Source organism: the organism of the source record quoted next, unplaced genomic scaffold (assembly GCF_019419815.1).
Source record: "Pyrus x bretschneideri cultivar Hongxiangsu unplaced genomic scaffold, Pyrus_bretschneideri_v1 Contig13, whole genome shotgun sequence".
In the NCBI taxonomy this organism is placed as follows: domain Eukaryota; kingdom Viridiplantae; phylum Streptophyta; class Magnoliopsida; order Rosales; family Rosaceae; genus Pyrus; species Pyrus x bretschneideri.
In genome coordinates, this window is record NW_025999424.1 from 4,079,340 (window position 1) to 4,106,854 (window position 27,515).

At 39.2% G+C, this 27,515-nt stretch overlaps 3 protein-coding genes across 3 annotated transcripts; 2 read left to right on the forward strand and 1 right to left on the reverse strand.

Annotated features, from left to right (window-relative positions):
• Positions 1–16,907: 16,907 nt before the first annotated feature.
• Positions 16,908–19,742, reverse strand: LOC103962752 (receptor-like protein kinase FERONIA). The gene has a single exon (XM_048579034.1). It carries the CDS (start codon positions 19,699–19,701, stop codon positions 17,029–17,031), a length of 2,673 nt encoding a protein of 890 aa, XP_048434991.1. The 5' UTR covers positions 19,702–19,742; the 3' UTR covers positions 16,908–17,028.
• A 4,642-nt stretch (positions 19,743–24,384) lies between these two features.
• LOC103962748 (uncharacterized protein C9orf85 homolog) lies at positions 24,385–25,567 on the forward strand. Its single transcript, XM_009375517.3, has 3 exons — positions 24,385–24,804; positions 24,920–24,967; positions 25,062–25,567. The coding sequence occupies exons 1-3, from the start codon at positions 24,451–24,453 to the stop codon at positions 25,242–25,244; spliced, it is 585 nt and encodes a 194-aa protein (XP_009373792.2). The 5' UTR covers positions 24,385–24,450; the 3' UTR covers positions 25,245–25,567.
• Positions 25,568–25,714: 147 nt separating this feature from the next.
• On the forward strand, positions 25,715–27,246 carry LOC103962750 (probable methyltransferase At1g29790). Its single transcript, XM_009375518.3, has one exon. The coding sequence runs from the start codon at positions 25,732–25,734 to the stop codon at positions 27,184–27,186; it is 1,455 nt and encodes a 484-aa protein (XP_009373793.2). The 5' UTR covers positions 25,715–25,731; the 3' UTR covers positions 27,187–27,246.
• Positions 27,247–27,515: the final 269 nt, after the last annotated feature.

Here is a 27,515-nt window from a genome sequence, read left to right on the forward strand (position 1 = left end):
CATCACCAAACTTTAATGCGTTATAGAACGTAATATTTGAGGATAGCTGGAACTGACAGATAGGGAATTCGAAGCACGGATCTTCCTGAATTAGATTTCTAAGTTAGTAACATTAATTGTTAACCGCCACCTAATTCTAGCAATTGGCGGAGATTCGACCGTCGGATCGCGTTGAGATTTTAGTATGTTGTTCTTTAAGCATAATGTGGACCTTAGGAAGTTATGGATCTAGATTATGATGTGCGGATCTTCCGGATTAAATTGCTAGGGTGTAGACCCCATCGTTGAATTTTGGTCAACAGGTCTTGAACCATTTAAATTACTAAATTTAGTATTACTAGAGACTCAATGAAGCTTTGCAGACTTGTCTCGGTGAGTGACTTTAATATATGTGATATGGTGATTACTCGATTCTTTATATTAATATCCTTTATGGATATGACATGGTTTTGTAAATGTGTTTTCTATTAAAATATGATTCTTTTATAATTGGCCATCGATCTATTTTTATTAAATGTGATTTGATTCATGGATTGGTAATATTTGTGGAAAAGTGATTTGAATTGCATAATGAAATGTTATGTAAACTGAGGGCTAGTAGGGGACTATGACCCTGCTTGGTTAATCCGCATTGGGGGGTCACTAGTGGTCCTGCTTGGTTAATCCGCGTTGGGCGATCCTTATGGCTACTGAGGGGTGATCATGTTTGGTTAATCCGCGTTGGGTGATCACTGCCTAACAGTTATGTAGGAGTGACTCTGCTTGGTTAATCCACATTGGGGGGGGGGGGGTCACTAGTGGTCCTGCTTGGTTAATCCGCATTGGGGGACCATACTATATATAGATTGTGCTTGGTTAATCCGTGTTGGGCGATCCTTATGGCTATATATGGATCGTGCTTAATTAATCCGCGTTGAGGTCGAACATCTACTACACGCTGAATTAAGCATGATTTTTAAACATGCACTCGTGATATTTGTAATTCACTCATTCTTTCTACACACTTGAAAACTAAGCATCCTTAATGTATTGATCAAGATATTTAACTTAATTTGAAGGGGATAATATTCCTTCACAACTAATTCATTTTTATTTTCAATTTTAAAAAAATTTGAAAGATTGTTTCTATTCTTGTGTCGACATACATTTGAATATAGTGAGTGAATTTTGCCTTTTAATGTTTTGTATGTAACTTCACTAACATCGTAGTGGAAGTATATAATAGAATTTTTATTATTAATAGCCAAAATTTGATCTCTAATTTCAAACACCCTTAAAATTAAAATCTAATTACACCCAAAATCAAAACCTTTTTTATGTTCTATGTCATTGTTCAAAGAGGGAGGGAAACACCGGGGAGCGCATTGTAACAACATGTCCTGATTTTAGTGAGTCGAAAGGGTAAAATAGTAACCTCACACTCGAGAGAGATATTTATTTCTTATTTTATGTTTTATGGGATTGGTTGGTGAGCCACGTGGGGCCCACCTTGTTTTTGTGTTCCTCGGTCTCTCACCTCTCTCCTCTCTCACAGTTTTCTCTTCTCCCTCACTCTCCCTTATCTCTCCCTCTCAACAACTCTCTCTCTATCTCTCTCTCGGTGTTCCCCTTTCCTGACGATGACTTACACACCCACATCCTTACATATCAACGACGGCAACACCACCACCCACCACCAGGGATGAGTTTCATCTCCCTCTCCATTCTTTGTGAAGCATAGAGACTACCAAATGTCCCCTCCAGTGAGTTTGACATTTACCAACTAAGGTAAACCCCAGAGGTACACTTGATCGTATGCTTTTCGCCTTCATAGCCGTTTTTGAGCTTGGTTGTGTATTTTGGAATGTTTTCGGACTGAGAAATGGCTCGGGAAAGAAGCCCAGATTCTGGAAAGGAAATCGTGGCTTTCCCAGCCACCTCTAGCCTTTTCACGGCAAATTAAAGGTAACAAACCTCTCCCTCTCGTCTCTACCTTCATTTTGGTATCTAGATCGGAGTCTAGGACTGTGTTTTAGCATCGACCGAAGCACGGGAGGCTCCAGCCTCCTTCCTCAGCGAGAAGCCAACCCAGGCCCTTAATGTCACGCTCCAATCCCGAAATACGTCTAGGATCGACATGTGACGTCACCAAATACCCGTATATCTAACATACTTCGCCTCAGGGATATATACAAAGCATAGATCAAGATTCAAATTTCATAGCATTTTTCGTACATTTTATGGATGCATCTAACTTCCTCATTAGACTGCCTACGTACCCCAAATAGGGATCAAGCCATTCGTAGTTCGCCATTCACTACACACCGACTTTTATCACAATACATCAAATCAAAAAGCATAGCATTTCTCAATCAATTGTTAGAATTTAACAAGCATGAAATTACTAGGTTTAGGCCCACATGACATTCAGGGTTTCCATTCCACCCATCATTAAATCACTATGTTTTCAACATAATATCTCAATCCAAACATGTAACATATCAAAGGATCAACCAAGCACAATATTTTCCTCTAGTCACATTCATTAACTAATCTAATCATATTAATAACAACTATATCCAACGTCATTCCACAATCCCATCAATTAATCAATTCATGAATCAAAGATGCATGATTTTAACTTTTAACTGTATTAATCAACCAATGAGACAACATACCATTTCACCAATTCAATTAGAGAACTCTTTATAATTCCCTAGATGGGTTATGAGTAATAACATGGTATATAAATTCACAAGGTCTATTGTGGGTAATTACCTTTCACTCGAATCTAGGGTTCTAGACTAATCTTATGGGAATGAACGAAAGCAAGGATTCCGGACCACTCAATAGAATCTAACAACATCGGGTTCCGGACCAATCAACAGAACCAAAATGCCAAACGGTTGCTCATATTCTACCCAGACCTATCATATGTAAAATCAGTGCCTACATCAAGGAAATGGTGCACTGGCAAATCAGAACTCAGTTAAGTTGCGAAGCTCGGGTGAGTGACAATTATACAATTATGTGATATTCAATAAAAAAATACCATCGATCCCGATCTATAAACATCAAGTATAGAATCATGCTTTTATGAAATCATAATCAAGTCGCTGAAAACTCTGAATGAGTCACCCAGACATCCCACGGCTTTTCCCATTCAAACCACCAAGATTCACAAAAATCATCGTTCACCTGCGCATTAAAAACTACGGCTAGAGGGACGCAGTTCGACCAAAGCCTACACAAGTAACCAAATAGGAAGTGGCCCCCTAAAGCGAATTAACTAAGCAGAGCCACCCCTGAGGAAGTAACCAAGTAGGCAGTGACCCCTTCAATGCAAATTAACCAAGCAGAGTCACTCTTACAGCTGTTAGGAGGTGATCACCCAATGCAGATTAACCAAGCATGATCACTCCTAAGCATACATGGCCATAAAGATTGCCAACGCGGAATAACCAAGCGCAATCCATATATAGTATGGTCCCCCAATGTGGATTAACCAAGCAGGACCATTAATGACCCCCCCAATGCAGATTAACCAAGCAAGGTCAAGATAATCAAGTAGGTAGTGACCCCCCCAACGCGGATTAACCAAGCAGAGTCACACCTACATAACTGTTAGGCATTGATCACCCAATGCGGATTAACCAAGCATGATCACCCCTAAGTATAAATGGCCATAAGGATCGCCCAACGCGAATTAACAAAGCGCGATCCATATATAGTATGGTCCCTCAATGCAGATTAACCAAGCAGGACCATCCATGTACCACTGCTACATGGTACAATTAGAACAACACACAAACCACTTACCCTTAACTCATCCGCTATGATTTACATTGTAATCACTTGCACTATCAACTTCTCATGACCATTGTCTTATCATATAAGCATAAAAGTTCTACATTATACTTCTCATAAGATTCTGGGTTCACATCATCATAAAAACAATCATACACATCATACTAATCATACATATCTAACCACATTTCATAAACGTTTCCAAGCTATAGTCGATTCACAATTAATAAACATAGATCGATGCTAAAAATAAAAATAACAATTCAATAGAAAGCACATTTAATAAACAAGTATAACTCAATATGGTGCCACTAATACATATATAGAGACACACGTCAACTGGGAATGACACGTCATCGTGATGAGCCAACAAAGCTCCATCAAGCCTCAACAACAAACTAGAGATAAATGGCATTATGGCACTCTAGAGTAGAGAACGTTGACTAGAACGTCAACTGTCGATAAGGTAGGTCCATTAAGGTCAATAGTCTAAGGTTATTCAATGACAAGATCGAGCAGACGGGACTACCCCATATAGATTGCTGGATATAAAGACTACTTATGTTCTGACTACTATAGCAGCTCAGCCTAATGGCACGCCTGGGGCAGACAAGTACCAAAAGGACACACCAGCCCAACTACCAAGAAGGGGTAGGCTAAGGATTATTTCAGTTGTCCCAGCAGTCTAGCTTTCCTCAACTACACTCACGACAATGATTTCCATGCTCTCTAGTGCGAGAGGGTATATCAATTCCCCAACACCCAAAAATGTTTACTCTCCAGTGTGAAAGGATAAATTAATTGCTCTCCAGTGCGAGAGGGTAAACCAATTCCCCGACACCCAAAAATGTTTACTCTCCAGCGTGAGAGGATAAATTAATTGTTTTCCAGTGCGAGAGGGTAAACCAATTCACTGACACCCAAAAAAGTTTTTTCTCCAGCATGAGAGGATAAATAATTGCTCTCCAGTGTGAGAGGGTAAACCAATTCCCCGACACCCAAAAGGGTCTCCTCTCCAGCGCGAGAGGATAAACTAATTGCTCTCTAGTGCGAAAGGGTAAACCAATTCCTCGACACCTATATGGGTCTGCTTTCCAGTGTGAGAGATAAACTAATTACTCTCCAGTGCGAGAGGGTAAACCAATTCCCCGACACCCATATGGGTTTGCTCTCCAGTGCGAGAAGATAAACTAATTGCTCTTCAGTGCGAGAGGTTAAATCAATTCCCCGACTCCCATATGGGTTTGCTTTCTAGTGCGAGATGATAAACTAATTGTTCTCAAGTGCGATATGGTAAACTAATTCCTCTCCAATGCGAGAGGGTAAACTAAATCCCCGACACCCATTTAGGTAAGCTCTCCAGTGCGAGAAGGCCATATAGCTCAAAAGATCAAATGCTTGAAAATCAACTAGGCAACAAATGGTTAGGGGGCAGCAGCCACTTTTACATTTAACAGTTCGTTCATCCGACATTTCATCTTAAACAACTCTGATCTTAGCAGCTCCATCATTGACTGCTCCATCTATGACAGCTGAGAAATCAAACACAAGTAGTTTCCTCTTTTTTTGCAAGCAGCTCAGATGTGCAGCCCAAATCGTTGCCCATGCCATGCCACTTCCTCGGCCCATGTCGAACCAATCCTTCGCTTCAATCAAGCTGAGCAGCACATGCAATGGCCTCTACCAAACCGCCTCCTTGGCCTATGCCAAGCCGACTCCTGGCCTCTACCAATCGATGTGTCGCACCACCCTGACGGATGCCCCGCGACAGCACTATCTACGAAGAAGACAAGAAAAATGAAAATTTTCTTACATCAGTGCGGCACGAAGAAAACGAAGAAAGCAACGAAAAACAGTCATTTGCATGGGCAAGATGTAAAAGATTGCTAGAGGAGGGGGAACAAATATCCTCTAAGCTCTCTCTCTCTTGTAGGGTAAAATAAATCGCTCTTAAAAGTTGATTTAATAACCCACTTTAGGTGGAATCAAATAGGCTTTAAGAGAAATTTATTTCCCTTTCCTAGAAGGATCTAATTTCCGATTAAAGAGGGAATCTACATCAAAATAGGAATCAGTCCAAAGTTTCCTAAAGCAAGAAAATCCCTACACCTGTTGCCTTTTTCTGCGAAAAGCCCAACAGGTGTAGGGGCATTTGTGGAGCCAAAAATAATCACACGATGACATGTGGATTTTGGATAAAAGAGGACAAAAATACCTTTGAGGCATACCAAGATTCCTACGCGAGAGTAGCTGGCAATCACCCCTCAACCAAGTCAAAAGTGCCCAAAATAGGTAACAAATTCAAAACTATTTCATCCACCCTCATCCTAGATTCTCCACAAGGTAATTATTCCATAACCCCCAAAACATTTCTTAGAAATTATGTTCATTAGTCAATTAATGGATTTATTACGTAATTAATAAAATTCTTCAAACACTCTTCCAACACTCAAAAAACTACTTCCAAGTCTCTTGCAAAACTCTACAAAATTCTTCAAACACTCTTCCCCCAAAAAAATTCATCATGGGCGCATAAGGCTTTTTGGCCTTGACCAAAGGTGTGATTTGTTTTGTAGGTACAATTTTTTCCAAGAAGGAGAAGGTGGAAATTTACATCCACAGATAGTGCCCTACACATCGCTGTGAAGGCACTCGCGCGGTGCCAATGCAAATTTGGAGCCGTTGTCCCCATGAGAGATGTGGGTTGTCGGTGTGGTAAAGATGGTCAGCGAGTGTCCCATGTGACATGTAATCTTACACCAAAATCATCTCATTTTTATTTGTACAATACCCAATGAGAGACACCAAATGGCTATGTCTGATTTATGAGAACAGTTCGATTTCCATCTTGAACTAACGGGCTCCCTACTTTGACTCGGGTATCAGCCGTTTGATCACAACAAAGGTGGCCTCATCGTCAATATTCCCTTTGTACACGTGACCAAAGCCGCCAACACCAACAATGAAACCTTGGTTGAAGTTTTGGGTGGCAGCTTTGATCTCCGACAGTAAAAAACTGACGATACAAATGTGGGGGTAAAGATGAAGACTCATCTGAGGCAGTGTCCTTGACTTTTTGCCGCCGCCGCCTGAAAACCAAGAACCCAAGAACAAAGAGTCCAAGTATGCCGAAATCTACACCAACGACCATGGTAAGCAAAGGAGTTCTTGACATAGTGCTTGGTTTTGATGTCCCCTTGGCAAGCAAATGAGTTCTTGACCTGGTGTTTGGTTTTGATGTCCCTTTTGTTAGGGCAATAGGAGGTGTGAAATATAATGTAGAAATATGCCAACTATTTATATGATCAGATATAACAAATCAAATGTATAATCACTATCAGACTTATGAAAAAATAAATTAAGAAAAAGGAATAAGAATATCTGGCCTGTGAACCAAAGAGAGGCACGATGGTGCTGCCCTAAAGCCATAGACGCCCCCTACGTGCAGGCTATGGCGGTGCCTACAACTCCAAGATACAACCCAAATCCTCACAGGATGTCTGATCGGTTATGCACGCCAACGACAGACGGGATTGCCAAGTAGTGATCAATTGCCCAAGAATTTTAAAGTACGAATGTAAACTGACTAATAAAGATGTGAGAACTGAGGGAGACGGAAAATTTTAGCGTATTCTATTTTATGTCTGAGGTTTCTTATTTAAAGAACTTTTCATACCCTTTTAGAAAAAGATTATGACTCTTAATATAAAACACCACTCTTAAATATTAAAAATAAAATAAAATAAAAATAAGTTTTGAAGCTTTAAAATAAAATATAATTAAAATAACCAACAATCGCCCACAAGATTCAAAACTCTATGAGGAATAAAATAGACACAATTGAAGAAAGAGATGTTTGGGAAATTTGTATACCATGCAATGGGTGTAGGTGTCTTTTGGACTTGAACCTACACTTAGTGGTCATAGTTTTCATCTGAAGAAATCATACTGAACTAAGTCTTGAACTAGATTCCTCTAATTCAAATTACAACATTTGACACACATAGTATTGATCAAAGACTTGGCGCGGGTTAGCGCTATTTATGGCCATGCGCCTAATCTTGATTCTCATGAGTGTTTTTAGAGAACGATCCAATTCTCACAGTCGCGGCCTCACGACTACTCTCACTTAGGTGAGTCCTCCAAAAATACATGTGACATGTACTCTGCGAGAGATTGCCTGCCTTGGAACTCATTCAGGACAATGTCCTTCATTAACATCACATATCATCAGCACAAATGTCATAGGGATGAGCAGGGGATTTTATTACAAATCTCCTATTTTAAAGTGTTGAATATAAGTCACGCAATATGGATTGTTTCTACCCATTGAACCTTCTTCATGGGATCTCCAATCACAAAGGTTGGGTTTCTTCCCTAGGTGACTTCCTTATGGGTTTAAACCCATCCCCCTCAACAAATCTAAGACTCCATTCCTAGACAGACCTTTGGTCAATTGATCAACAATGTTCTTTTCCAACTTCACATAGTCCAAACAAACAACTTCTTTATTGAACAAGCTTCTCACAGATTTGTATCTAACATTAATATGTCTATTTAATTTCTTATTTGTATGTGTCTGCCTTACTAAATCTATCATGGCCTTATTATCACAATGTATGGAGATGGCAGGTATAGGCTTGCTCACCAAAGCGATATCAAGCAAAAAATTCTTAATCCATTCAGCCTCTATACATGCAGTATCAAAAGCTATGAGTTCAGAGTCCATTGTACTTCTAGAAATTATTGTTTGTTTCTTAGATTCCATTGTACCTTTTGGAGGTACAGTAATGACTCGCTTTTTATTTTCCTTTTAAATCCAAATATTGTGGGAACTTTGACTATAAAATCTCTTATTATTTACTTGTGTGTTTATTGTCGGCGGACGGAGGATAACAACATTGAAGGTGGTGCATGTGCTTTGGATATGGATGTGATACCAGCTGCTTGGAGTGCTTCTAAAAAAAATAAAAAAACTGGGTAAGTATCTCCATTCCAATTTATCATACTGATCGAATATGCTGCCGGAATAACCACATTTTATCGTGATATCTTCCATCAGAGTGTAGATCATTAGCAAATCTCCGAAAGAAGGTTGATGTTTCACGATAGAAAAAATTGGTAATATGGAGAATAGTGCAACTTATTTATAAATCCATGCATGTTGGACGTACAATAGGGTGACAATGGTGTGCAAACACAAACAAGGAAAGGTAAACAAGAAGAGTCAGCCAGGGTTTGTTCAAAGTCTTTGCATAGAAAAGACGCGCTGAAGCATCACTTGGGCAATTTCCATTCCTTTTCCTCTATCACATTGGATGGATGTATCTTCCTGTCATTGGATGTATATACTTTTACTTGAGACTTCTGTTCTTGACTACGGGATAACAGACCCGACTTAAATATTTTATTTGATTCCCGGTGAACGACACAAATAGCTTTGGCCGGAAGTAGTGAGGTTAAATATTCTGCAAGTAAAATCGGATTGAGAAATCTGTGATGTGTGGAGTATGGAACTTTGCGGATGGAAGACGATGCCGAAGGTGCTTCTTTGAATATGGATGTGATACTTGCTGCTTGATGAGAATATGAAGGGAGAGAATCCTACTCCCTAACCGAGTACCTCAACCCCAGGAGTACAAGAATAGGAGTGATGGTCTATCAACCACATGTAGAGATTCAATCTCTTCCATTAATATAGCATCCACCCGAAAATGACCCTTAAGTTTTAAGCATGTAGTTGATGTCGAACCTCTACTACACGCTAAATTAAGTATGATCTTTACATATGCACTCGAGATATTTGTGCTTCACTCATTCTTTCTGCACACTTGAAAATTAAGCATCCTTAATGTATCGATCAAGATATTTAACTTAATTTGGAGGGGATAGTATTCCTTCACGATTAATTCATTTTTATCTTCAATTTTAACAAAATTTGAAAGATTGTTTCTATTCTTCCTTCGACATACATTTGGATATGGTGAATGAATTTTTCCTTTTGATGTTTTGTATGTAACTTCACTAACATCGTAGTGGAAGTATACAATAGTTAATAGCCAAAATCTGATTTTTAATTTCAAATACCCTTAAAATTAAAATCTAATTACACCCAAAAATCAAAACCTTTTTTATGTTCTGCGTCATTGTTCAAGGAGGGAGGGGAAACACCGGGGAGTCGCATACCAATTGCCAGAAAATGTCGAACTAGCCCACCAAACTTCCAGATTCAACTACCTCATCTCTAAAACCACCATTGATACCATTAATTTATCGAGGGGATTCTTTGTCCATATTGTCTTCCACTGCTCTCTAATAAAAAGGGTGAGCTCAGAAGTGAGTGTCCATTTCATCTCAAGGCATAAAAATGCAATTTTGATCAATCATCACTCAAGAATTTTTCATCTAGTAAACAAATTCGTATCCCTTCACGATTTAGGCAACTCAGTAATTTGAATTTAGATTTAAATTTTTTTATTTTGCTTGATTATAAATTTCAAGACATTGTAGTTTTTATTCTCGAATAAAGTTGTTCCTTTGATAATATAACAATGGCTTTGCATCCATACCGACTATAGTAAAAGAGCAGCTTCTAGATTAGAACTTGTGATTTCTCTTGAGCATGTGAGGGTATTTGGGTGAAGTTGCGAGTCTGCTTTGCTATACTTGGAAGTTTCTTAAAGAATTGACATTCATGGAATTGATGGCCAAATTTTGGTTATTAATGATATGCACTAACTTGTGTGTACCTGTTGTATCATATTAATTAAATTCAATTTCCTTAGAGCACTTCCATCGGGGGTGGGATAGGCTGACACACAACCAAAAAAATGGCCCGACACCTAGGGAAGTCTCTCCAGCCCAGCAGATTGCCTAGCACCCAGCCCAAGCTGGTCTCCAGGCCAGCCTAAAATTGACAGACCTTGGGACCGGCCCATCTGACGCCAACGTGGCGTCAGAGGGCAAGGAGCCACGAAGGGAGAAGGAGGGAGAGGAGCTCGTCGCTGCGTCGATCTTTCGTACAACGAGAAGCTCCTGATGTAAAGCAACTTGGACATGCTTTCCGCAAGACTCGATATTCACATAAGAAACCTATCGCAGGTTTACAATGCCAGCGTTTTGACACGGTAATTCGCAATCGTCATTTCAAGGCCCGGGAACGGAGCTTGTAGAGGCGACATGAGGTAGTCTGCAAGGATTGTTTCTATTATTTCTGGGTTTCGTTCGTAAAAAATTGTTCTAATTGGAGCCGGGATTATCGCGACATTGATTCGGGTTTTGGAGTGTGGGAGTGAGGTTGAGAAAGAAGAAGCTGCAAAGAGCTTGCAGAGATTAATGTGATATCCCGTCCCTAAAATTATTATTTTATTTTATTCTTGACGTATTTCGAAGATTTGATTGGAATTAGTTCTTTATTTCTCCAAATTTCAGAAAAACGAAGTGAGGGGTAATTTAGTCATGTCCAATTTTCTTGACCATTTTGGTCAACTCTTGAATTAGGTAGAGTTCGATTCCATGAGCGCGTAGGCGTAAACAGATCTTATTTCCGAGTCCGAACGGAGAAGTTAGAGTCGTTTAAAGTTGGTGGCATTTTGGTAATATTACCAAATTGCTATAAATGGGAGGGAAACCTCCAGAAAAGAGGGAGTTTTCGGGAAAATGGGGGGAGAGAGCTGCCTAACCTGTTTTTAGGGAGAAATTGACCCATAAACCCACCAAACTTGACCCGCTTGTATCTTTTTCATCCGAGCTCCGTTTTGGATGATCTTGGTGTCCATGGAAAGCTCTTGATGAGCCCTACATCTTTGTGATTTTAGATTTTCCCATTTCTTTTCCCATCTTTGCAGTTCGAGGTCGCAAAGTCCACGACCTTGCCGGCGGATTTATCATTTTTTCGGCGATTCCGGCAACGATTTCCTTCGAGTGAGGTATGAAACTTCATCTACTCTTCATAATCTTCAAGTGGGTATGCTTAGTTTGTGCTTTCATATTCATTTTAGAGTTGGGTGTTTAGAACCTTAGAAATCCGGTTTTCTCCGGTGAAATTGGACGGTTTCCGGTTAGAATTTATCGTCGGCCTAGTTGTGAAAAGTGTTTCCCTTGTTGAGCTCTAGCTACCACGTAAATTTGAGCTCATCTAGTTAATGTTGAAATTCGGGGTTTCTAAACCCTCCATCTTGACTTCCACTGCGGGTGGCGATGTGTGGGATCGTTCACGAGTGTTATCTAGGTTTTAAATACCTTCTAGTGACCATGTGAACCTATGTCTAGCTTGGTTTCCAAAGATTCAATTGTTGGGTGTGGTGATCAATTTGGACCGCCACTTGTTTGTGTGATTGACGACAATTCGACCATTGGATCATAATGAAACTTTAGCATAATGTGGACTATGGGAAGTTATGGATCATAAATCTGATTTGGGGATTGTTGTGGACCCCATCGTTGACCGAGAGTTGATTTATGGTCAACATGTCTCGGAATGTTCTAAATAATAAAATTAGTACCATGGGAGACTTAAGTGAAGTCTAGTGGGCCTACATTGGTTAGAGAGTGACTTGAACATGTGTGATATGGTTATTACCTTGATTTCTTATATTGGCATCATCTTTGAATTTGACTTGGTCTTATAATGTGATTCCATTGAAATGTGATTATATATATATATATATATACACACACATTTAGCCATAGACCTAAGTTTATTAAACATGATTTGGCTTATGTACTAATGATGATTGTGATATGTGATTGACATGCATATTCGAAAGGTGGTTGATTTACATAGATGGTATGATATGATGAAATGTGAGCAACTTAATATATGTGAATATGAAATGGTTTTATAATCATTTTTCCTATAAATTGTTAATTTTCATATTTAGCCAATGATCTAGATATATGAAGTAGGATTTGACGTGCATATTGGAAATATGGTTTGTTTTGTATGTTTGGCTTGATTTGATGAGGTGAGGGCTAGTGGTGGACCGTTAACTCATTGTCATGGGGTTTGTTGTTTTGAAACATGTGTCAATGCTCGTCTCATTATTTCATATCTTGTTTCGTTGAGCCTTTATAACTGGAGTAACTTGATTCATGTGTTGTTTCATTGATTGGTGGTTATGCAATGGATTCTGCGATTCCGTTGAGTGATGGTCCGGAATCCTTCATTCTCCACTCTGCGATTCCGTTGAGTGATGGTCAGGAATCGTATCTTGGTTTGGGTTCCGTTGAGTGATGGTATTGAATCCCTCTTACTCCGCGATCCTGTTGAGTGATGGTCCGGGATTGTATCCACCCTAGTTCATAGAGTTTAGTTTGAGATGGTTGCAAAGTGTAGGCTTTGGATGAACAGTGTCGCCTAATTCTACTTTCATTGTGTGTATATGAATATGGGTGTGAGATGTTATGGTTGTTTGAAATGAACTTTTGGATGTCTGGGTGCCTCCTTCGGAGTTTTCAAAAGTTTGGTATTGATTTCCTATGAAAGATTTATATTCAAGGTTTATAAATTATGATTGATGGCGGGGTTTATTATTGTATCACATGCTTATTTTATTGTCCCTCACCCGAGCCTCTTAGCTTATCTGAGTGCTTGAATTGCCAGTGCACCAATTCCATAATATTGGCATTGACTTTACATATGACAGGTCTGGGTAGATTATGAGAAACCGCTTGATATTTTGGTTCCGTTGAGTGGTCCGGAATCCTTGCTCTTGTTCATTCCGTAAGGTGATTTAGAATCCTAAATTCGAGTAGATGGGAATTACCCACTATAGATATTGTGAAAATAAATTAGAATTACCATGTTATTATTCTTAACCCAAATTGGGAATTATGTAGAGTTCTTTAATTAAATTCATGAAATAATATGTTATCTCACTGATTAATTAACGTAATTAAATGTTAATATTGTACTTCGTGATTCCTTGATATGTTACAAGCTATGTATTGAAATATAATGTTGGAAGTATAGTGATTAGTATGATGAAGTGAAATGTGATTTGACTTGTGTATTGGAAATGGTTGTGACATGTGATTGAAACGTATATTGAATTGCTTGGGAGATGTGAGGTCTAGTAAATGACCGATAACCCATTGTGATGTGGATTTTGCCCAATATTGCTTCGTTTCGTTGAATTTCATGAATGGGGTAACTTGAATCATGTCTTGTTCCTTCGAGCCGTTGTTATGTTTCTTGGACTTCCGTTCAATTCGGTTGGGTGGATTGGAACTGAGTTCTGTTTGGATTCCGTTGAGTGATGGTCCGGAATCCCCTTTGGTGCCTTGGTCCGTTGGGTGGTCCAAAATCTCATTTTCCAAAGATTTGGTCTTCAACCGAATGGTGTTGCTCTAGCCTTGCGTTTTGACATGTAGTATGTGTTATTGTTGATGTGATGGTTGACATTATTGATTGATGTGATTACGGAATGACGTTGGATATGAGTGATTATCATGAGTATTTTAGTTGATTAATATTTCTAGAGAATAAAGTGTACTTTGTTAATTCTTAACTATGTTACACACTATGAAATGCGATTTTATGTGGGAAACGTGATGATTCATGTGATGGGTGAAGTGGAAATGTTAATCGTCATCTGGGATTGTTATGTTGGATATCATGGTTATTGTTATGATTAGACTTGTTGATAAATGTGGCTAGAGAATGGTGTTGTGCTTCGTTGGTTCCTTGAAATGATATTTGTTGTGAATTGCGGTATCATGTTGTGACATAATGGCCTATACATTGATGGAGGGGAAATCATGATTTTCAGATGGGTTTGTTATGTAACCCTGAGTCGAGTAATTTCATGCGTGTCAAGTTCTATTGATTGATTGAGAAATGTTATGCCTTTCGACTTAATCAGACTATGTTGTATGTCAATTATTGTGCATGATGAACTACGAATGGCTTGATCCCTGTCTAGAGTACGTAGGCAGTCTAACATAGAGGTTAGATGCAGCCATAAAGTATATGAAAAATAACTATGTGATTTGATTTTTGAGTTGTGCTTGCCCATATCCCGGAGGTGGGATATGATAGATACGGATTTTTGGTGACGTCACGTGTCAATTCTGGACGTATGTCGGGATTGGGGCATGACAATTAAAGTCCAAAAATTAAAATTAAAAATAAAATTATTATTTTTTATTATTTTATAATAAAATAATAATATTTTAATTAAATTGACTAGGCTATTTTTCATTAGGGGTGGAGATGTTTTGGCCTATTACTGTTCATTAGGGTCTATTACTGTTTCTGAGTGGATAAATAAGCTGGGTGCTGGCGAATTTTTTTAGGCGTGGAATTGCTCTTAGGCAAACTCCAAGTTAGGGATGGGCAAAATACCTGCGGTTACCCGCCCATTTAAAATTCAGAGTCATAATTATGGGTAACTGTTTAGATAAATAAACGGTTATGGATGTGCTCGTTTACCCATAAAATTTAAATAGGTGGTTATGAGTATTAACCGCGGTTATAAAATGGTATCCGTTTACCCGTTTATTTGAATATCAACAGATACCCGTTTACCTATATATCTCTGCCAAATGACACTTTGACGCAAGGAAGCTCTCTCCAAGTCAAGAAGCAATTAATAATTCAGGAATACTTCAAGTTTGTTATTAATTTGATTAGGTAATTTGTAAGAAAAAATCATGTATGTTTCCTGCGGATTCTGTTGAATGCTTGCGTTTGTCCGGTGTCTGATTGAACTTGATTGAATAATTATTTAGATTCGATGCACATGTAAGAAAGAGATGGATACTAATTTTAAACACTAAAAGCGACCTAAGGGTTCATCATCAAACATTTAGAGTTCATTCAAAAAGGTAGACCTTATAAATGTTTGACATGATCAGCGAGACGTATAAATTAAGGTTTTCTTCAAGTCAAAAATTTGTTGTTATGTATTATAACATATACGTCGGGAATAAATGTTGTAAGTACTTTTTTTTTTTGAAGGTTAAAAACAAAAAAAACAAAAAAACATGTAGATGGGTAAAAGGTAAAAAAAAAAAAAAAAAAAAGGATAAACGGATTAAAAAAGGGATAATCAGATAAATGAAATGGTTATGATTAAATGAGTACGCGGTTGTGAATATGGTTAACCGTTTATAAACAGTTATGGATATGGGTATAACCGTTTAGGCAATTACAAAACGGGTAAACGGTTATGCGAGTATGAGCGTAAACGGTTATGGGTAAATAATCGTTGTTACCCGCCCACCATAACCATTGCCATACCTAACTCCAATCCTTGGAAGTCTCAAATTTTAGTTTTTATTCCCTCTCTCACCCCCTACTCCTTACCACACACCCCCCCCCCCCCCCCCAAAAAAAACCCAACCCAACCCAAAACCCAAAAATGGGCCAAATTCCGGCCAGCTTGAGTTTGGGTTAGTGGGGTAACCCACTTGTGTTAGTGGAAGACGGGAAGTTGGATGACAAGTGGCCAAATTCATGCTTGCCACATGAGGCAAATTTAGTTAATATTTTTGTTTTATATTTATAAATTCATTGAATCTAACAACTGAGATCGAATATGATCAAATTTAACGATAAAAAAAAAATCTAATAGTCCAAATTTAAATTCAATAGCTAAATAATTCAAAAACAATTATTTAACTCAAAATTCAACCAAAAACTCTATAAATACCTATGTATTTATTCAAACATCCACACAAAACTCACTTTTCTCCTACAATTCTACCAATTTGTCTAAATCGTGGTAATTGATGGATTAATTGCTATTGTATTAATTGTTGTTGTATGGGGTGTGTGTGTGTGTGTGTGTTTTTTTTTTTTTTAGGGTCACACGATGGATTTTGTTAGATTAATCATCAACGGAGTTCCAACCTATGTCATCATGCAAGGCCTCAACACTCCCTACTACTGTGGTAAAGAGCCACTTGCTTTTTGTATGTGTTTCATATGTGTCGGCTTAGTGGTTTTTCAATATTTATTAAAATTTAAATATTTTTAAGTTAAATACAAGTTTTTCTCAACTACAACCTCGCTAACTTCTCCATCAACATTTGAAAGAGAAGTACCATAAGACCAACACCTAATTGTTTAGACTACTTCAAAATTTAATTGCGGATAATTTAAGAAACAACAAAACTACGTACGAATTCTGTTGACAAATTATAGCATATATCATATCAGATTAATACAATTTATATGTTCAAGTCCAAGCTTAATATATTAACACTAACGGATTAAAAACGTTGCTCAATCAACCATCACCTTCCATTGGGATCGTTGATCTCAGAGAAGACAGTCCCAGACATTCCTTTAATGGATTCATTAGTAGTAGAATTATGATCACTACTAGTCTTGCTCACCCTGCTCTTCTCTAAGTCCGACGACTCCTCCCAGCTAATAAACCCTACATCGCTCCTAGTCACACTCTCAACGTCTTCTCCACTGCCCATTTCATCGTTCGAATTTGAATCCCCTCCAATGCTCTGCTGAAGCTGCAGAGCAAACTCAAGCCCCCACACAACATCATTCATTGACGGTCGTTCGATTCCACTGTCATGCATACAACTCACCGCAATCTCAACGTACTTTTTCAAACATGCATTTCCAATCTTACCCCTCAAGCTCGGATCCATGATCTGATCAAGTTTCCCATTCTGGTGACAGATTTTAGTCCACTCAGCCAAACTCATTTGCTTTTTCTCCACCGTACGAATCAAAGCTGGCCTCGCACACAGTACTTCACACAACACTACACCAAATGAATATACGTCAGACTTCTCCGTCAATTGTTGACGGCGATAGTATTCAGGATCCAAATATCCGAAACTACCCTTCACCACCGTGCTGATATGGGTCTGAGACACAGTAGCGGACCCCATTTTCGAAAGTCCAAAATCTGAAACTTTGGCCACCCATTTCTCATCCAATAAGATATTTGTGCTCTTTACGTCTCGATGAATGATCATGTACTTCGCCCCTGTGTGAAGGTAGTGCAACCCACGCGCCGCCCCGATACAAATCTGTAGCCGTTGATCCCACGGTAGAGGCGGATTACCGGTATTGTAGAGATGGTCGCGGAGGGTCCCATGCGCCATGTAGTCGTACACCAAGATCATCTCGCCGTCGTCCATACAGTACCCGATGAGCGGCACCAGATGGACGTGGCGGAGCTGGGATAGCATGTCGATCTCCGTCTTGAACTCGTGAGCTCCCTGCGACGACTGCGATTTCAGCCGCTTGATTGCAACAGGGCGCAACCCACCATCCATGTTGACATTTCCTTTGTAGACGTGTCCGAAACCGCCGACGCCAATAATGAAAACACTGTCGAAGTCTTGGGTGGCGGCTTTGATCTCCGCCAGTGAAAAGTAGCGACACAAATCGGACGGTAAAGAAGAGCTGCGAGTCTTGGTTGACTTGGTCGTCGAAAAAGAAAATGGACCCCACTTTGTTCCTTGCCCGGAGTTTGAGTCCTTGACTTTTCTTCCTCTCCGGAAAACCAAAAATCCGAACACAGAGGCTAAAACAAACACACTTGCAACTACACCGGCGATGATGGCAAGCAGAGGAATCGATTTCTTGTCGGAAACTTTGGGGCGCGCTGGCTGAGCTATTTCGAGAGGCGGGTCGGGGTTTGGTCCGGCGAGATTCCTCTTTGAATCACTGAGCTTGAAGATCTCGAGTCCGTTCAAGATTGCATCGTTGTACTTCGTCAACCAATCTTTTGGGGTGGCTTGCAATGCAAGAAAGAGATGAACTTTCTTTTTACTTCCGGCGCCTGCAGGCACGAAAACGACGTAGTCTTTGTACACCGGCTTCCCATAACCTTGGCTCCACGTGATTACATCCGCAAACTGCTCCGCCGTCTGATTGGCGATGAAAATTTGAAACAGCCGGTCCCTGGGCAATGTAACATTTCCTTCGAACTCACAAAAATGAAGCCGAATAAAGTAATTAAACATAGAATCTATCGGAAACCCCCAGGTGAGATTATAGCTCTTGTTTATGGTTTTGTTCCACCCCATCGACCGACCGGTTCGGTAAACTTCTTCCGGAGCAGAGTACTTCGGAATTTCCGAAAAGTCGAGCTCAATACTACTGTTTTGCGGCAGAACACTAAAATTTTTACTCAAATCGTCCAAATAGGTGTCCTCCACTTGAATACCATCCCAGTTTCTGTACATTCCAGTGTCCTGATTGAACGAGAGCTGAGATCCGCCGACGTTGATCCGGTAGACCATCTCCATGGCGGTGTTATTTTCGATCGGATGCGGGTTTATGCTGCCTACGAGAACAGCCCCATCTGCGCTTTGCGGCGGAGTGTAATAAAGATTGTCGGGCATGGACACGATTTCGATTCCATTGATGAAGGCATAGGCATCTGGACTTGCTCTGCTCGAAGTGAACGTGATGTTCAAGCTCTGTTCGGATGCAATGTTGAGACAGAACTCCCTGGATACTGTCTCCGACCCGGAAGCGTCGGCGGTGACGGAGGCGTTGAAGTCGCGGAGAAGGGTAAAGCCGCCGGCTTCGACTGAGAAGAGGGATTTAGATCGGTCGAACTCGGCGGCGTAGAAAGTGGGGTAGAAGTACAAGCGGATGAACTTTTGGCCGCTGGTGAGTGGAAATGTGTACGTAAATTCGGAGCGAGAGAGCCGAGCTGTGGTGTAAGGCACTTGGCTGGAGGAGGAGATCGGGGTTGCTGCTTTGAGTACGGATGAGCTGCCAGCTGCTTGGGAGGGGGAGAATTTTGAGTTGATATCGCCACTCCAAGTTCGTCCGTCCTGTTGGTTGACTTGGTCGCCGGAAAAGCCGCACTGTAGGGTGATGTCATCGACCGGTTTGTAGACAGAGGGTGAGTCTCCGGCCACGTGTAGGGTTATGATTTGCAGAAACAGGGTAAGGAACAGATGAGAAAGATTGGGTTTCATGGTAAGGTGTTTGCTGCAATTTGGAAACGGGGGAATCTGTTGCTGCTTATTGTCGTAAGCTTAACAAAATTCCATTTATAATTGAACTTCTAACTGGATTTTGAATACTTTAATGGTTAAGTGTTTCGTTGTAATTGGAAAACTGGGTGTCTGAAAATTCAGAGGTTTTTTTTTTTTCACCAAATTTCTGATGAATATTGAAGCAGCTTGTCTTGTCCTCTACTCTGAGTCTGAGTCGTTATATTATTGTTTGAATGCACAATTATTGAAAATCTAGGGCAAAACAAAAGTAGTGGGGCATGAGAGAAAATTTAAGGAAAACCACTCAAAAAGGTTTGAAAATTTTAAATTTTAACAATAAAAATAAAATAAAAGGTACAGTAAATAGTATCAATATTGACTTTTTAGTGTAAAAATGTGATTTTTCGTTAAAGTAAATAATATCGAGAACTTTTCGTTAAAGTTCTCAAAATTTAATGGAGGAGTGACTTCTCCAGCCACTTTATATATTAAGCTTTTTAGTTAAATGATCGCGGAAATTAGCATAATTATTTATATTGTTTTTTGAGATTTTAAATTGATAGCAGTGGTTTTTAAAATTGTTCATCGTCAATTATTTTGGTCATTTCATCAAGAAAATTTGTTAAATTAAAAGTAATTTTTTTCATATCAACTTCTTTACTTGAATTGTTATTTTCTTCAACGTAACTTTGTATTAGTGGTTCATTACGTCACAATTACCCTGAATTTGTTTCATTTAAGTCTCTCTCATGAATCAAAGACTTTGAATGCATGTGTGGTCTAAATTAAAGATTCTCAATCATCAACAACAACGTTAATAGACTATAAACTATTGGTAGTGGTAGTGGACTTGAAGAGTCAAAGTCTTTGCCACAAGTCTTTATGCATGGTGGGTCGTTTGCTTGTATACTTTTCCGAACAAGTAGATATTGTGTTATCTTGTTATACACTCTAATGAATAATTCTACGTAGAAAAGTCTCACCACTAGCAAGTTACAAACAACCCGTCAAATGGTATCCAGCTATGAGTTAGTAAACGTCATGTACAAGTGGCTGTGTCGGGCTTTCATTTTTTTGTTCGAGCGAGGAGCAAATTGTTGCTATGGAAGAGGATTTTGGGAATGAAATATGAGCAGCTGAATTATTAGAAATCAATTTCAGGTGACTGAAGCTAAGCAATCTTAAACTAGTCCATATCATTTTCGTTAATTGTTTTTAGCGGGTATTGGCCTAGTCCCTCCCGTTTGTTTTACTTTTCCTTTTTTCTTCTTATTATTAATAAAATCCTGTAGATGGGGGACGGGCGGGGGGTTTCTGGATGCAACGATCATTTCTCTTTTGGGAGAGGGTTGGTGCCTCTCACGCGACTATTGACGAATAGCTAATCTCGCCTAATCCGTCTCTACAAAAAAAAATTAAAAAAAATTAAAAAAACCGTCATTTTAACAATCATGTGTCTTTACAATGTGATTTTTGTGGTAAGATGATGATATTATGCACAAAGATTTTTGTTAGCATTAATGCATTTTCCGATTTACATGTAGCATTGATTTTAAGTGCACGTAAAGATTGACATATAAAAGGTTTATGCTGACTTGGCTGCCGGAAAGCCACACTGAAGGGTGATTTCATCGATCAGAGTGTAGACAGAGGGTGAGTCTCCGGTCACGTGTAGGGTTATCATTAAACCTCTACTCTGGGTTGTTACGTTATTGTCTGCATGCTCAATTATTGAAAATCTAGGGCAAAACAATAGTAGTGGGACATGATTTCATGGAGGAGTTCGTCGTTGATTCATCAGAAAGGAGATAATTTTTAGTGTGTTTGGGAATATATGACTGGTATGTCAAGTGACAACATAATTGATTATTTTTTTTTTCTAAGATTAACTAATTGTATTATAACACTTGGTATACTGGGTTATGCCATTGATATTGAAAAATCTATTGGCACAATGACTTCTCAAGCCACTAACTAACATCCGATCATGTGCGAAACTTTTTCTAATATGACTTTGTAATAGTGGTTCAGTACGCCACAATTATATTGAATTCATTTCATATAAGTCTTTTTCAAACATGATGAATCAAAGACTTTAAAGGCGAGTTCATCATCCAGAAAGATGCAGCGCACTCCAGACAAACAATACCAGCTATAGATTTGAATGTCAAATATTTGGCTGCACGTCTCAATCATCAAGAGTAGAGTTAATAGACTTGATACAAAGGGTAGTAGACAAAAAATCCATAGTCTTTGCCACTAGTCTTCATCCATAGTGATTTGCTTGTATACTTTTCCAAACAAGTAGAGATTGCGTTGTTAACTTGTTATATTGTCTTATGGAAAATGCTAGGTTGAAAAGTCTCACCACCAACAAGTAACAACCAACCCATCAAATGGTATCCAGGTATGAGTTGGTATACGTCATTTTAACAAGCATGTGTCTTTACAATATGATTTTTGAGGTACGATGATGATAATACGCACACAGATTTTTGTTAGCATTTATGCATTTTGCAAGTTACATGTATTATTGATTTTAAGTGTATACAGACGATTGATTTTAAGTGCACATAGACGACTGACATACCCTATTCTTATAAGGCATTTGAACAAATTAATACTTAATATACTCGACCATCCTAATATAATATAGTTTGGCTACAATAATATTAGGGGATATCCTCAATCAGTTGAGGCATCGAGCTTCTGCCTAGCTAAGTTTATGTTGACTGGTGTATAATGTATATAACCAAAAAGCACATTGTCTTCATAGAATTTCTTATGTTCATCTGTTTTGAAATGGAAGTGATATAAAACCAACAAGTTACAAGAAGACTGGCGTTTTACTAAAATTTATGGTTAAACTTCTACTAGTTAAAAATTAGTGATAATTATGCGATTCATGAATGGGATGCATAATATATATTGGGTGATGCTATCCATACACACTCCATCTCATTTTTCCTTAACGGTTGAGTCGAATAACTTGAAAAAAATAAAAATATAAAAATTAACAGAGGTTTTCGCACCACCCTTATACAACTATATGAACCATTATTTATGAATTTGAAACATTTTAATACATGAATCTACTCTCAAAACACATTAGCATACATAATTAAACGAAAGAAGTGGAAAATATACTTTCCATATCCATTTTGAGTAGTGTTCAGAGACAAATGACCATTAAGCGAAATAAGTGGAAAATAAAGTTGTTAGAGTGTCTGGTAAACTTGTTTTGTAAAAGTACTTTTAACTAAAAAAATAGTGTCTGCTAAACTTTTGTATAAAATTGCTATGAGCATATTAAATGACTAAAACTAATCACCATGCTTTAAAAAATAAATAAATAAACGTTTTCTTAGAAGTATGGTAGACTCTGCTTCTGCGTTTCTATGCTTTTCACATTTGATGTTCTAAATTTTTTAATAAGCTTTTTTTTTTTTTTTTTAAAGCATCACAACTCCAAACCAATCTGTAATCACTTCAGGCATTGGGAATCGGAGGATGTGCACCATCAGTTCGGAAATTTTCCTTGAGCATCTCGGCAGGTATGTTGTCCCCGATTTCTTTGAACAAAAATTCAGGCAACGGAGAGTTGAAGCACACCTTCGAAGCAGTCAAACTCGTTAGGAGTTTTATCGAACAAGGCTTCGAGCTCCGGTCTAATGAATTGGGCTATAATTTCAGTGCATGTGCCAGGACGTCTGACATCTTCCAGTGTCCAAATCGTAACTTACGATATTGCTGCATAGATAACCCCCTCATATTGGTGGTTGAATTAGAGATTTATCTCAACCAATCAATGTATTAATGAAGCATTGTAATCATAGGTAATTTCCTTTACTAACCTAGGTATAAACCAAAGAGAAATACTTAGTTACGGATAAATCTTTTTTTTTTGACAAACGAGAGGATAATATGCACCGAATTTTTCTAACTTTGGGGATCGGAGAAAATTTAAACTCAAAAAATAGTGAGTTCAAAAGAAACGCTCTATCTACCAAGCAATCCGCCACTTGTTTGACCAATCAATTAATTACCTTGTTATTGATCACAATCTGTTCCTTTCAATAGTATTACAAAAAATGCCACGGTAATCATAGGTCATGTTTCTAAATTGTGTCATTTCTCATTTCCTAATTTATAACATATTGCTGATCAACATAAGTGTTTTGTAATTAATATTGAATAACTTGAACTTTACTTTATATTGTATGAAATCCACAAATCGTAAACCATGTATGGGGGCTAATGCATGTCCTGTGTCGGAAGGTCAAGGAAGCTAGTGACCTAATGACATGGGAGCTGGCAATTAAAACTAAGAAGCGACCATAACTATAACGGTCCTAAGTCAAAAAATATATTGTCGAATAAGTTTCAAATTCCAACACAGTACGAAAGAAGTAATGATCTTGACAGTCGTACGCAGTTCCAACCCAAACCCCAATTGTCAAATGAACCTCTCACACCTTTCTCAAACCCTGTAGGCTAGTTGGTATCCACATTCCCATAGGGCTAAATGGACCATAGCAAATCAACCCAATCAAAAGCCCAATCAGATTCCAAACAACCCACATCCAAATCAAACACGGGTCAGAAATGACCCAAATTTCAAATCGGGTTAGTCATCTCTGTCTGTCTTCCCCTAAAACCCTAGACTTTCTTTTACCCTGGTGTCACAGAAAACGCAAAAGTTTTAATCTTTGAAAATCGTAAGGAACCATGATGAACGGCGGTCGGCACCAAAACAAATTCGCATGGAAGCCAAACCTCGGCGTCAAAATCAACGAAACCGAGGTCGGAGGCCGGTTCCGGCCGCTGTCGGAGATAACGGGGGTCTGCCAGCGCTGCAAGGAACAGATCGAGTGGAAGCGCCGTTACGGAAAGTACAAGACCCTGACGGAGCCCGCCAAGTGCCAACGTTGTACCAAACGCGCAGTCCGCCAGTCCCACCATAAGCTCTGTGCTGCTTGTGCTAAGGAGCAACGTGTTTGTGCGAAGTGTTGCTGTCGTGTCGAGCAAATTGTCGGAAAAGACCTTGCGGAAGTGGAGTCTGAGCAGAAGAAGCTTCAAGAGGTTTGGTTTTTTAACGTTGTTTTTTGTTAAGTTTACAGTTTTTAACTGGTTTTCGATTCGGAAATTGACGAAAATTGATGGGTTTGTTTTGTTTCGTGAAAATTGTAATGCACAGGCGATCAAAAATGCAAGAGAAAGAGATAGGAGGAGTCTATTGCGTGCGGTATGTTCTCGAATTCGAACACATTTGTTTGTTTTTGTATTGGATTGTGAATCAAAAGTTGCATAATTTGTGATCTCGGATTGTACTGTAACAGATGAATGCTGGAAAATCTGCGGGTGTAGCGAAAGCTGCAAGCGAGAAAGAAGACAAAGCAGGGGACCTGTTCCCCTCTGCCTCACTCGAAGAATATGCAGAGGCAAGCAGAGATGATGATGATGAGGATGACGACGGTGATGATGGTGAAGGCGACGAAGATGAGGCACATGTTTTCAATTAAAAGAGGTGCTAAGTAGTATTTCAGTAGCGAACATGTGGATTACGCCAGTTGGCTATGATCGTCTAGTGTGCCATCCTTTGCACGCAAGTTCGAAATCCCTTGCATCTCTTTGTACTATCAATGACAAATTGGGCAAAGATATCCTCGTTTCTTCAACACCATGAAGAAGGTCTTGAAGATGTAAACTGATCAACGTCTTTTTTTTCGTGTTTCTTTCGTTGTTTTAGTGGTCCACGCATAATTTTGTACAAGTGCTTATGCACAGAAACTTTGAAATTTTGTTTGTTTTTAACTATCAATGAAGTAGGTCTTGTTTAATATTATCACAGATCAAGTTGCATTGCTTTTGGGGGGTTTCTTGGGTTAAAAGCAAGCTGCCAATAAAGTATGCTAGGCACCTGGGGAAGATCGAAAGCTTAATAGAAAAATAAGAGAGATCCAACTTCACTCTTCAAGTCAACAGCGTCGAGAGTGATTGAATCTTCAAATGGTTGTTATTTATCCAAGTTGGAAGGAAGAAGAAAGCCAATCTTACGAAATGCAGAGGGAAAGCAGTTTCAAGCCAGTCAGATGCCTTCTTGCGACGATGCTATGTGCCATTCTCCTTGTCAGCCCCGTTACAGTCTTCATTTTCGGCTTCCACATCTCATATCCGCAATCCTTTTTCTCTTTCAACGCCAGTATCTCCCACGACCAATTTGTTTTGCCTCACTCCCTGCACACGGATGTCGCTCATTTGCAGATCCAGCTGGGACTTTTGTTGCAGCAGCTGCATAATGAAAGTTCCGAATCAAAAGTACTTGTGAAATTTTCAGATCAGGTTCTTCGCATCGCCATTTCTTTGGACAAGCTTGCTGATAGCATTACAAAGAAGCATCAACCGGACAAAGATGAAGTAAGCACCGTGGATGAAGATTTCACAAATCCAGAGGAAGGTGAAGCTGAAGCTGAAGAACAGGTTCCAGGTGGCACAATCTTCACTTCGGGTGAGATTCGTATTTACATTTCACCAAAACAAAACAGGCAGATTGGGAAGAAAAATTTTCTTGGGGTAGAAGCAATAACTCCATCAATTGGGTTGGCTTGTGCCCGAATGGCAACCAATTTAGACCGGTTTATGAGTTATAAGATCCACGGCACGTGCCCAGATGATTCGGAAATAGCTCAGAAGCTTTTAGTTCGTGGATGTGATCCATTGCCAAGAAGAAGATGCTTCACAAAATCACCGCCACACTACACCAAGCCACTTCCTATAAACTTCTCCCTTTGGACTCAACCTAGCAATGCTAACATCTTATGGAACAGTTACAAGTGCAAAGACTACTCTTGCCTTGTTTCGAAAGAAACCAAGGACCGAAGAGGCTTCTTCAAATGCTCGGACTGTTTTAACCTTTCGAAACAAGCGTGGGACACACCAACAAACGAGTCTGCATCGGCAGAGTTCACCATCGATGAAGTTCTAAGCTTAAAGCCGGGGGAGATAAGAATTGGCCTAGACTTTAGCCCGACCACGGGAACATTTGCTGCTATCATGAGGGGAAAAAACGTTACCATTGCATCAAGTACCTTAAACTTAGGGGCTCCTTTCAATGAGGTCATCGCCTTAAGAGGCCTTCTTCCTCTTTACACATCAATCGGTTCGAGGCTACCTTTCTTCGACAACACCCTCGACATTATCCATTCCACTTTGTTCTTGGATGGCTGGATTGGAGCTGAACTCCTTCAGTTTGTATTGTTTGATTGGGACCGCGTCCTTCGGCCTAAGGGTCTTATTTGGATTGACAGATTCTTCTGTCACAAGGAAGACATGAAGTTGTATTTGGACGAGTTTAAGAGGTTAGGCTACAAGCCATTGCTATGGAGGGTAGTGCCCAAGACCGATAAGCTTGGAGATGAGCTCTTCTTCTCAGCTGTTTTGGAGAAGCCAATTAGAGGTTCATAATCATCGTTAACGAGTAAATTCCAGAGGTTAATAACCGTCGTTAATGAGTAAATTTCTCAATATCTGTGTTTTAATGAATCCTGTGATCTTTTAACTAGTAATACTTGTCGTTAACAGCAGGGATTAAGCATTTCTATTGTAGTTAGTAAGGTTTGCAATTACATTGATATTTTAAAGAGAACAATGTATAGCAACATGAAATTATTATATAACTTGCATTAATAATGCATTTTGGAGTACTTGAAGCCACCGGAAGATTTGACACAAAACCGAGCGCAGTGATGCTTGAGACAAAACTGAGCGTAGCAACCTTCTAAGATTCCTACGGC